At 35.6% G+C, this 12,969-nt stretch overlaps 1 protein-coding gene across 1 annotated transcript; it reads right to left on the reverse strand.

The window, feature by feature from the left end:
- Positions 1-403: 403 nt before the first annotated feature.
- LOC135225649 (heat shock factor-binding protein 1-like) lies at positions 404-11,617 on the reverse strand. Its single transcript, XM_064264977.1, has 3 exons — positions 11,343-11,617; positions 5,594-5,660; positions 404-4,362 (listed from the first exon to the last, which is right to left on the reverse strand). The coding sequence occupies exons 1-3, from the start codon at positions 11,439-11,441 to the stop codon at positions 4,274-4,276; spliced, it is 255 nt and encodes an 84-aa protein (XP_064121047.1). The 5' UTR covers positions 11,442-11,617; the 3' UTR covers positions 404-4,273.
- Positions 11,618-12,969: the final 1,352 nt, after the last annotated feature.

Consider the following 12,969-nt stretch of genomic DNA (forward strand, 5'->3'; position numbering starts at 1 on the left):
TGAAATATGACACCAAAAATACAAACTACGTAATCAATAATTGAAGGTTTTGATGAAAAATGCAATAAGAATGCAGTTTACATAGTTTTCAATGCACCCAAAGCATTAAAAGTAAGGTTTTCTTAGGATTTTTGACAATGCTCCGGCTTACGACTCGTCTCAAGAACGGAACCCTTGTCGTAATTATAACTTATAAGATAATCCCGTTAGATAACATTCAGCAAAGTGAGATTAATTATATAATTCTAATTCCCTAATTACAGGCCCCCCTCAGGTGCACGTTACCTTAGGGCTGTGTGTAGAAGCTACTACCACATATAGGGTACGTAATAAATCGAAGTGTTGGTGCCCAAACTCTCAAATTATTTTTTTCAGAGCAGAAGAGGAAGTACAAAAAAAAAGCTGGACTATTAAATACATACGTATATATTTAGAAAATATTGCAGTTATCTTAAAGGGAAATATTGCAGTGTAAGGAAAGAAAAAAAGCAACTTTCCAAAGTACTAATTCTACCATCTTACTATTTCAGAAATTTTCTTACAGTGAAATAAATAACATAAAGCTAAATCTCTTACTCAAAGTGTTTTAATTAAGAGAAAATACTACCAATTTTGCTACAGCTTTCCACCTAACAAGCAAACAAGTAAGGGTTCAATAATATTAGACTTTCCTCTCCTCAGTAAATATCAGTTGAGCACATATTTAACAACAAAACTATAAAATTGAATAAAGGTACTGTTCAAAAAGGTTACGACAATCTATGGAATCTTTAAACAATATTTACTACATAACTATAAATATTTATCAAGACCATAGCAACATGTTGAGAGCAACACTTACTAGATTTTTATTAAAAAAAATTGACTTTAAAAAAATGCACCACAGAGCAAAAACTGAAATTAAGATTATCAAGCTTTAGCTAATATTTCATGATATGGTAGTTTAATGCTACAAGTATATAGCACAATATACAAAAATGGCTTATCCTGATGTCAACTCTGACATACACAGTATTGCAATTGTGCATAAAGCCCTTGAATAGGTATGATGCCTGAGGTCACTGTGCAAAGTCATAACTATAGCTACCATACAATTTTCTTCATCCACATCTTATCTTGGTGTCAAGAAACTTTCTAAAACTGCATATGGACAAATTTCCTTTCCTTATAGTAGTTGAATCTGCTTTGCTGAAAGGCAAATAACTTTCATCAACAGATTTTTTACACTAGACACATTGATTCGATAATCTGGAGCCTGATCGCTCTTTCAAACAAAAGATCATGACAGTTGACCTTAAAACATGATATATGTTTAGCCAACTTCGAGTATCGCCATCAATTTTAAGCCAAACAAAACAAGGTTTCAACTAAATGCGAACAAAATGATGTTTTGGCACTACTCAAAATTGAAAAACACACCCACATAAGGATATCTGAGAGCATAAGCTTACTCAAGTTTCAACTTAAAAAAATCCATAAATATTGAAATACTACCCGGTTTACAAAGCACACCATAATTAAATAACATAGCTTGCAAAGTAAAAGGTAATTTATTTGCAATGGTGGAAATCTGACAATAGTAATATTGTCCATACAGATATGCTTGGAAATCTACTGTTACTACATAATGCAGGTGTAAAATGCTCCAGTTCCACATCACATAACATTTACCTTAAAAAGAGGAAGGCAGAAAACCTTTGGGGCTCCAGGTGGCAGCATTCAAAATTTACATTCAATTTACACGAGGGGCAGAGAGTGGCCAGACAAAACTGCCTTTGGATTACATTAGGTGCTTCAATGTATTTTCTGAGCCTTTTAGTGAAAAATCTTGTGACAGGCTAAAACAATCATAAACATGTACTTTCCTAAGGTTAATAGTGCATATTTGCTCATCTGTTAAAACTTTACAACTACAACTAAATACATGAGAGCTGTCCATAAGCTTAATCAGTCTGATAAAAACAATCACTTCAAAAGGCGTGCTTCGTGTCCATGGGCATAAGAGTTTCTCAACAGATGCACTGAAATATGTACTGCATTTATAAAACATTTGTATTGTTTTTTCAGTAAAGTCCCCATTACAAAAGATAATGGAGTCAAATGAACAACTTGTCAAACACTGTTAGTACTACACTAGGCCAAAAATATTAGTGGATGTCAAAAGGCCACTTAATACCAGAACACTACATATCAAGTGAATGATGGACAGTACCGTACTGCTGTTACTGGGGAACGACCCCCTGTGTAGAATTCACAGACCTGAGCATATTTATTAACAACCATAAACTAAATTCTATTTGTTTCACACTATTACATCATACAGATGCACACTAGTAATTTTCAAAGATAATGATTACAAATTTATTGATAAGAAAATCATTAATTATAACCATACACTATTCAAAGAACAAAATGTTTCATTTTCACACTGGCCAATGTTTTTGAAAGTCTTTCCCTGCTTACTATTTCCCCATGGTTCTCATGACTCCCTCTTTCAGGAAGCATCCTCAGTATTTTCAGACAATTAGTTTCCTAGCTTGAAGCACATCCCCATCACCCCCCTCCTTATTCAAATCACAGTTTCAAACCTTACCTAAAAGTAAAGGATGGCTTGTAAAAGGGAGGATCACATTAGGAAAGAGGATGTGATTCTCAACATCACTCCCCTTCATAAAGTACGGGCAGATATCAGGCTCGCCTTCCATATAGTTGTGAAATTTTGAAATTACTGTACTACCTCCAACACCATAATTTTAAGTGCTTACAAAATCATGTTGGTTTAATAATTTAAAATTCATGATGTGAAGCATTTTTTTGTCATGTAAAAATGATCTTTAATACAACCTTAATGCTACAAGATTAATTTGCAGTCTCAATTATTACCTTTACAATAAGATTTGGTGTGAAGCTTTTCTTTCATCATGAAAAATTTCCAGATCTAAATAAATGAAATCCCTGAAAGCAAGCAAACAGGCACTGTACTGCAGTATTATAAAATTGCTCTATTTATTAACTGTTTAATCTTAATTCAATTTAAAAGTCAGTTAAAATCTTTCAATATCAGATCAATTTGCTAAAATGAAGAGGGTTTAAAACACATTACTAAAGTGTCCCAGCATATAAGCACAATAAAATTACAACAATAAATGTTTCAGTCAGATACTGAACTTCACTTGAATGACAGCCGGAGGTAATGCCTGAAAAAATTGAAATAAATCATATTTGAAGCAATATTTAGATACTGAAAAATCATCTACATCACTAATAAAAAAAACTTTCACAACTTTTAAAAATAAGCACCAAACTTGGGATAAGCTCTTACTTTTGGTCCTTTTCATAGTGTTATGCATTTTAGGACCAATACATAAAATTTGAAAATTCTTTCTCTCAACTGGGTCAAGGGTCTGGTGCACCTGCAAAACACTACGTATTTCCAAAAGGCCTTTCCATTAGTATTACAAACTCCATAAGCTACCAGTAATCACCACAATAAGCATCAACAATAAACCAACACTTTATTTTTATTTCTGTTTGCTAAGTGTTATAGGAACAATAACAAGAGACCTCTTCAGATACCACATCAGTGCTCTGCTCTATGTAAATACTATGTACTCGGCAACATACCACATACCCTCTCAACCCATAACTCAACTATCATGACATTTTCCTCTGTTTTTTCTGTCTAGGTGAATGTACTAATTTCACATTCCACCAAGTTTCACACACCTACTGTTTCCAGCTATTTCCCCTGTTGTGAGTACAATTACATTAATACAAAATGCATTTCTGTTCAAAATATAATGACAACTCTTACAACTGAAGACAACTGACCTGGATAAGTTTTTTGCTAAACTATACTGCTGTGTTGTTATTATTCCAAGTAATGTAATTCATATAACAAGGAACAGCAAAACACATCCACACAACTTATAATTAAGCCTAATAGCAGTCAATAACTTTGCAACATAATACAATTATAAACATAAATTAACTAAAGTAATATTACTTAATGTTCCTGTGACTGACTGCCTGGGAAAGGTGATGACATGCATTGGCAAATATATGCCAGACCTTCACCCTTTCTTTGGTTACATTCCAGTTTCAAAATCCTCTAATCAATGCACACTGAAGACTGCAGTGGAGAATTACTCACTACATCATATAAATTATTTTATTAGCAACGCACGCAAACCTAAGTCTTCCACAGGCCTCACCTCATGGTGACTGAAGTATTACAAAATATTGTGCAAAAATAGAGTGAAAGTGCATCCGTTCATTTGTCAGGTTCTTCTGGTCCTGCTTGTGTCATAAGATCTGCTATGTTTCTCTCTAGATCATCGATACGGGTCCCCATTTCATCTAGTAAGTTCAAGTTAAGGAATACTCATAAAGAAAAAATGGACTTGAGCCACACATATACTAGCATAGTAAAGGATGGGAAGCTAACAAGAAAAGGTGGTGGTTTTTCATAAAAAGGTCCACCTTCCTCATTTTCAAACATTATTATTTTGAGTTCTTCGACAACCTACGAAAGGAATGTTACTGCAGAAATATGAAATGATGAACAGAATAAAAATAAACAATCATTAATTTCCAGCGGCAAGGTGCAAATCGATTTCCACCATAAGTTGGTGCTTATTAATTTGATAAGTGCCAGAACTATATACTTATTCTTGATGTGAATGGCGCTAGTTTATGGCACCATAACTATACATACTCTGTTTTTTTCCATCTGTCCATCCGCCTGTGGTGGTCGCACATGGTAACACTGCGTCCAGGCTTTATATAGTTACGCTATGTGTAACTTTTGGGTAAATAAAAGGATATCTGGGTGTACATTTGCAACTGAAAAGTGTTTTAATAATTTACTGTATGCGAATTACACCGTTAATATTCGAAATAGGATATTAATTAAAGCCCGGGACGCAGTGTTACCATGCGCAAACACCACAGGCGGATGGGACAGACAGAAAAAATCAGAGTATAGATACCTAATTTTTTTAATTGCATACTTGAAAAAGCTTTATAAGTCAGTGCCAAAATAGTTCGGGGATGCCCTGTATGTACTGTACTAGTGAAAATGGAGTTGCCTACTCTACAAATGCCAAAAGCACTTAGGTTAGAGAACAAAAATTCTGGTTATAAAATATGAAAAAGAAAAAGTTGAGATACCTTAGAGTAGATGATTACATACATAACTTGCCCTAATACTTTTACATCAAATGATGTAACTTTACCAAAACTTTAAGTACTTATTCTTCAGAATCACACTAAATATGAGAAAGATTTTCCTATATCTTTTCACCCCATCCCAAAATAAAAGTAATTTGACATCAAGTCAATCAATTACCAAAGGCTAAGCAAAATCCTAGCATCAACTTTGAATATCAATATACGAAGAAAGGTACCGTGATTTGTGTATGAAATTACTTTATATATTCAACTACCAATAAAACTAATTTCTATGCATCCCTTCTTTTCAAGCTCTTATAAATATACCTCCTGTAATTCTTACAATCCGAGACCAAATCAAACCGAGTTAAGCCTTAGGTAATACACAAGCTTACATAAGGTTGTTGGTATAAAAGGATATTTCTTGATATTATTTGATCAGACATAGTTTGAAATCGTTCCTGCATCTGTTGCAGCAATAAGGTAACCTGCAAGTATAAATAACAATGCATTAGTGAACACGCAATCTGTTTATTTTCATTATAGCAAAATTTACACGGCAATACTGAAAAGCATTAAATAAAATTACTAAGCACCCTACAATACTATATGATAAAATTCATTTGAAAAAATTTGATCTTGACAATTTACAAAAATTCCTAATAAATAAATATATACAGTTCTGGTAATAGTAGAAGGATCATGACTTTCAAAAAAGCAAGATGTACCAGAGTACATGGTGTTAAGCAATTCAAAGAATAGAATGTAGAATTTAGACCAAGGGCCAAGTACTGAGACCTATGAGATCATTCAGCACTGGAATGGAAATTGAGTAACAAGGTTTGAAAAGTGTAACAAGAGGGAAACATCGCAGTTGTACTATAAATCAATTGTTAAGAGAAGGTAGAAGCTAGGTAATTTATGTCTCCTGTATGATTTCAACAACTCTCCATATAAATCACACAAGGTCAGGTATGCAATGCCTACAATACCTCTTTCTGTCATCAACCACAGTTGTTGGTGGTGGGCCTCGCCTTTGACTAAATAGTTCACCTGCAAAGGCAGCTGTTTCCACAGTTATTGGCAGTGGGCCTAGCCTTTTACTAAAAAGTAAGACTGCAAGACAGCAGTTTCCACAGTTATTGGCAGTAGGCCTCGCCTTCGACTAAAAAGTCCACCTGTAAGGCAGCAGTTTTCACAATTATTGGTGGAAGGCCTTGCCTTTGACTAAAATGTCCACCTGCAAGGCAGCAGTTTCCACAATTACCGGCAGTGGGCCTAGGCTTTGACTAAAAAAGTAAGACTGCTAGGCAGCAGCTGTCCTTTTAGTCACCTTTTCAACACACAGGACCTACGTTGGTAGTATTCTTACACCCCTACCATAGGGTGGATAATTGTTTAATACATGCTTAGGGGTAAAGAAAAAATTAAAACAATGGCTTTTAACCAACAATAATGATATAACAAGTAAAAAATGCACCAAAGTTTCTTTGGCACAATCGATTTCCTCAGCGTAGCCTATAATGCTGTATGAGCTGTGGCCCATGAAGCTTTCAGCCACAGGCTGCAATTTGGTATGTTTGACAATTGGAAGGTGGATGACCAACATACCAAGGTAAAATTACAGTTTCAACCATTATGGGAAAACTGGAATAAAAATATATTTGTTGCATCAGAAATAATGTAGTTCCAACGGATTTAACATTTATTTTGACTGCAAACCATCCGATTTAGAGATTTACTATGTAATTGGAGTTAAAACAACGAGTTTTTCCTGAAAAATCCCTATACCTACCTAGACCTATCCATGGAGCACCTACAGATTCACGGGACCACTCGACCGCCGACCGAAATCGGCGGAAGAACACCAAAACCCATATGGCGGCGATACCAAAACAACAACAAACAAAGTAGGGAGCAACTAAATATCCGCGACGATCGATATGTGTGTGCTGTCAGTAGGGGCGTGGCGGAACGGCACTTCGCGCCTTATCCGCATATTTAAAGATTCTTGGCAAGCACGGCATGTACAGCAAGAGGTAATGTTGCGCTGCGCGCGCTAACCACAGGGTTTACAGTAAGGCTACTTACCGTGGCAGATCACACCTGAAGGCATTCCTGTTGAAGTCAATCTGACAAATACTAGCAGCTCCACAACACTCGAAGGTTTTTTGCTTTAGAATGAAAGTATGTCTTTGTGCATATTCAATCACAACTTCTTTACCACCACTAGACAAATAATGATAAAATTCACCGTAACCCACATTGCACTTCAAACAATCGGTAGGAAATCGAAGGTCTGTCAAAATTAATGCCAGAAGGGCCAGCCACTGCCTCTGCCATAGGTACAGGAAGACAAAATGCCGTTTTTTGCTTCATTATTCGAGTATTCAGTCAAACAAGGATACCAGTGGACACTGGACAGGTAACTTTTTTACTCCACTGAAATGCTAGTGAAACTTAGTTTTCGACTAAAGTCGTTCGTAATTGGTTATGAAACCCATGACGTCATAACGATGTCACACCTCTCAGCCAATAATGAGTAACTGGAACTGCTTTTGTTTGCGTAAGAAAGTAAGTTAGAGGGCTCATTAAAAGTAAACATTACCGTAGAGGAAACACCTCTCCCGACTTAGGAAAAATTCGAGGTAAAAACTTAATATTTTTATTTCCACTGTAAGTATGCATTAGCGACAATAATGTATTGAGAAGAAGTGTTTTGTTATCACGTGCTTTACTCGGGAAAAATATTAATATAGGGTAGAATATCACGACAGGCCAACCCTCATCACGGTGGACGGGTCTTATTCACTCGATATTTAATTGGTGAAACATGAATACAATTGCAACTCTAAGCATACCATTTAAAAGACTGAAGTTTCGTCAACATATTGTGATATATGAAAGCCCCATACGAACTAAAATAAGCATGTGAGCTCTTCGTAAAATATGTTTTCAAGGCAGTTTTGAAATCCAATATGGCGGCTACGTTTTGCATGGACGGTTCTCATCAGTGACGGCCACCATCTTTCCCCGCCCCAGCCTTCCCAGCACTCATTGAACAATGTTAGCGTATGTATGTAACGTTTATTGATCTTACTCAAGATTGCAGTTGTAATCAGCACAATAAAACAACATTTTGTTGCCTATATTAGTGAAAGTATGAAACTTGTTATTCCCGGGGTTATGGTTTGAACTGAATTCATTCTTACCTTGTAATCGGCGGTTTTTATTTATCCTTACTGCCATCACAACTGAAACTCCACAGTGCTTATTTGATTGTTATTATACGTACACATTTTGGTCTCAGTTCACTCCACATTGCACTTTAAACCCGTTGCTGTTCCTGGTTTCTAAGCGCGCGCGCCATAAACACAATTACGAACAGCAGACGACGACAGACCGACGAGAAACTGCAAACGTTTTATTCCCTAAAACTGGTTTACCTTTACTCGTTATTTAGTTTAAATTTACTTTGTTATTTAAAAATTTTGATTTAATTCATGTATATTATCCCTTTTTTGCAACCAAATTACCCCGAAAAATTACAGATATTTCTAAAGTAGATAAAATCAAATGTTTCTAACGTTTTCGTACATCTGGCTGCCGAAAACCATAGAGGAACGAATACGGAAAAGTGCAGAGGAACGACTACGTTTTTTTTTTTTTTTTTTGTTTTTTTTTTTTTTTTTTTTGCTTTTTTGTTTTTGCTAGCACTTTTCATTGATTTCAGTCTATTAGTATTTTGAATTTCTTTAATAATCGTATGCCAGAAATAAATGTAACCTTTAATGTTTGCATGCTTTAATGTTCGCATGCCTAAGAATGGCAAAATCATCGTTGCCACATTAGTGGAGGCTTCACACATACGCCCCGTTCCATTATTATAAACTGTTTCCATGAATTCTAGTTGTCATAGTAATGCAATAATGATAAAATTGCTTTAATATTTATGTATATATACTTCCAATACATAGCCTAATTTCACCAATTTCAACGTTTTGTGTGTAGTCTTATACCCAGTTTGGAGGGTCAACACATACCGAATGGCAACAGAGGAGAGAGAGAGAGACGAGAGAGAGGGAGATGAAAAGACGGTTGAGAGAGAGAGAGAGGAGAGAGAGAGATAGAGAGAGAGAGAGAGAGAGGAAGCGGAGGAACGAAGAAGAAAAGGGCATGGCGGTGGAGGAGAGAGAGAGAGAGAGAGATGAGATAGGAGAGAGAGAGGAGAGGAGAAGTGAGAGAGAGAGAGGAGAGAGCGAGGAGTGACGAGAGGGTAGGTGGAGCTTTATACACGTGTTCGTATCCATTTCTGCATAATGGAGTTTTTGTCTCTTGGTACAAGGACAAGTGTCGTTATTCTACGATTAGTGATTCACGATACCCTTATAAATTACAGCACTGGGTGTAATGCACTATAGCAAAATCTCGTTCGTTTACGAGTGTTCGTTACAGAAATAGGTATTGCCCAAAAACGTGCTTGCACTGTCTCTGAAACCCATAGTAGATATGCTGCTTAGTTGTCAATCAAGTTTTTTATAACCAAGTATTTTTTACAAGCTAGCTATTGAATAAATTTGTATTTTTCTCAGTCAAAAACATATGCCCCTCAATGCTAACTTTCCTCTTTTAACGACTTTCTGGTCATTGCAAATTCGGCCCCATAATTTCTTATGGTGCGAAAACAGACAGAGGCCCATGGACCGAAAACGATTGCGTCACACTACGGCGATAATCCAGCAGTAAAACATCTTCATATAGCCAAAAAGTAAATAATAAAGATATATATGCGCATTACGATTATAACAATTATATGTATAGCTGATAACAATCTGCATGAATAACTGGTAAACTGTTCATGCAATGACAGTTGAGTATAGCAATTATTTACAATAGGTACGAAAGTCAAGATGTCGTGACGTCATAATACAGAACTTAAAAGAACGTTCTAATTCAGAAAAATAATTACTTAAATTTGAGTCAGAGTCGAGTTACTTTTTCAATAACGAATATTTTCAAATTAATCATCATAAATATGTAAAATATTGATGTTTTACTACTTATTTAAAAATTAGCTAAGAGCACGCTTCTCGTCATCTTCTACCAAAACAGCTGTTTACTCCTGGCTTGTTGTTGGTGAGAAATCGTGTTTCGATTGTTGTGATAAAAGTGCTCCAGCATCTTGGTACAAGTGGTGTGCGGATTTATCACAGGAAATGGAAAGTTTGTTGACACAAGCGACTCCGTAAACATCGAGATGGCGTCAATCTTCGAAACATTTTTAGTTGTAAGTAAAAATTTCTAAAGCGTTTTGGTGAGATTTCCACTGCCGTGGGCGCCATTTTCAGTACCCTCTGTTTAAATCTTAAAATTTGGCCTTAATTTTCAACTTTGGAGAAAATACTTACTTCGAAAGGAGAGTAGAGGTCTTTAGCTCCGTTTCTCACCAACAAGAAGTCGCGACTGATGCCCATCTCGGGTGTCAGGACGCGTTATAATGTACTTTTTCGGAGGGTGGCAAGCGTTGGCCTGCTGTGATATTCTATCCTAATAGATTTCCCATAATGGTTGAAACTGTAATAATACCCATACCAATTTACAGGGGTCCCCTAGCCTCTGTACTTTTTAATAGGTATCTGAAGGTGGACATAAGAAGTGTGAACAGACAGACAAGGCCATCACAATAGTATTCTTCAATAGCAAACTAAAAATGCATTAACAACAAAATTAGCAATCTGTTAAAGATAGAGTTGTTTGAGAGTGAATTTATATTTTTTTTACTGGTAAAAATGCAGAATCATTGTGCAAATATCATTCTGGTCAGCTATGTATAGCATTAGGAACTTTTTCCCCCTGGGGACAGGTCAGCGAACAGCACCCTGCAATAAGGTTAGGTTAGGCCTATCCCCTGTTGAAATAATTCCTTGATCTACTTTCAATGAGACAGCAACCCATGGAAATAACATAATCAACTCTTCAGAGAAGACATTTAATAAAATCTACGCAGGGAAAAAGGTATCACGAAGCCTAGCCAAACGTGGATTAGGTAGCTAGTAGTAAGTAGCTGGGTACAACAGGCTTACCCAAGCACGCCCATGGGTCCGTTGCACTACAGGACCCAAAAATATTTAATTTTCACACAAATATTACACCAAAGCAAACTGACTTACGTATTGCGTCAACTCCTGCACATTTTTAGGATCTGGGGTAGCGAGAGTAACGGCCATTTCGGCGCCATCGTCACGGAGATCGGCTCTTGTATCTGCCATTGTTGTTGTTGTCTGCAGCTGGGGATGACGTCATCGCGAGTCCCTTCTGCCCGACTGTCATCTTCTTCTTTCAAACAATGCAAGTCGAGCTGACTTTTACATTTACGAATGTTTCTCTCGGAGTTTGTTTGTTATATGTTAGCCCATGCATTTGTTATTGTTCAGCTGCATCTTTTCTGTTTATCATACATTCTTAAACATTATTTTAAGAAGTAATACAACCCACGTCTGAAACTTTTAGGTATGAGTAATTTTATATTTGTATGAATTCAAATCAGCTATGGTTAAAGTACTGACTGAAACAAAAAAATAAAATACAAAATAATTAATTGATTTTAAGAAAAGTGGAATAAAATAACTGAAGAGCGCATAAGCCTATCCTTGTAGTTCAAGAGCAGACCAAATATAGAGAACGGCAAATGGATGAACGACATATTGAATATTCCTTTATTGTGGACTAGACAATATTTCCCTTTGTCAATTACACCATTACACAACACGAACTTTAAAAATATTAGGCTTTGCAATTGAGCAAGATCCTAAACAAGGTTGTAATACATGTACTTCTACATGCCCTCAGTGGGTGCATTTTCAATACACCGAAAAGTAATTTTCTTAGTCTTATGATAATGCATTCCTACACGGGAAAAACAGTAACCTTTTATATATATATATATATATATATATATATATATATATATATATATATATATACATATATAATATACACACACACACACACACACACACACACACACACACACACACACACACACACACACACACATATATATATATATATATATATATATATATATATATATATATATATATATATATATATATATCGCTACAGTGTCAGTGACACTATATGAAGTCAATGACATCTGACCTGTGTGTTCCATCGTTGACTTTTCAAAATACTTCGACGGTTGGTGGATTGTCTCCAACTGACTTCCGGTGCACCAGTACACCACAATGGATCTCCGAACAACGCGAGACACAGTCGAGTTTTTACTTGCTGCTAAATCTGAAACAACAACAGTAGTAAATTGCATGTTCTGTCGTGATTATTCTGTAGTAAAATCACAACTAATTTATTCATTATGCAGAAAATCAACTATGCGTGTTGTTTTGAAATCCCATACATTATTGAAACTTGCGCCTTCTCTAGGAACAATGATCATGGATGAAGATAGAAATTATGATACAGGCACATCGATAAAACTAATAGGAGATGAACAAACGTATTAACGCATAAAAACAAGAAATGGGAATAATTCTGCAACCAGCAAAAGAAACTATAACGAAAAAGAAAATTTCAGCTTACAACTGAAAAAAACTCGGATTTTAGCGGTGAACATAATATAGTATACTCAGAGAGAAGAATAATAATAATAATTATTATTATTATTATTATTATTATTATTATTATTATTATATTATTCAGAATATGAACCCAATTCATAAGATGAGCCAAGTAATTATTTCATGTCACATTTTCTATCTTGGTTTTTTGTTTGTTTGT

This window comes from Macrobrachium nipponense, chromosome 13 (assembly GCF_015104395.2).
Source record: "Macrobrachium nipponense isolate FS-2020 chromosome 13, ASM1510439v2, whole genome shotgun sequence".
NCBI classification, from domain to species: Eukaryota; Metazoa; Arthropoda; class Malacostraca; order Decapoda; family Palaemonidae; genus Macrobrachium; species Macrobrachium nipponense.

Bases quoted from the DNA above. Each gene is read 5' to 3' on its own strand.
- LOC135225649 (XM_064264977.1), bottom strand. From the start codon at position 11,441: ATGGCAGATACAAGAGCCGATCTCCGTGACGATGGCGCCGAAATGGCC. The intron at 5,661-11,342 runs GTAAGTCAGTTT...TTATACTTGCAG, and splicing joins TGCAGGAGTTGACGCAATAC to GTTACCTTATTGCTGCAACA. The intron at 4,363-5,593 runs ATATCCTTTTAT...ACTTGAACTTAC, and splicing joins TGATCAAATAATATCAAGAA to TAGATGAAATGGGGACCCGT.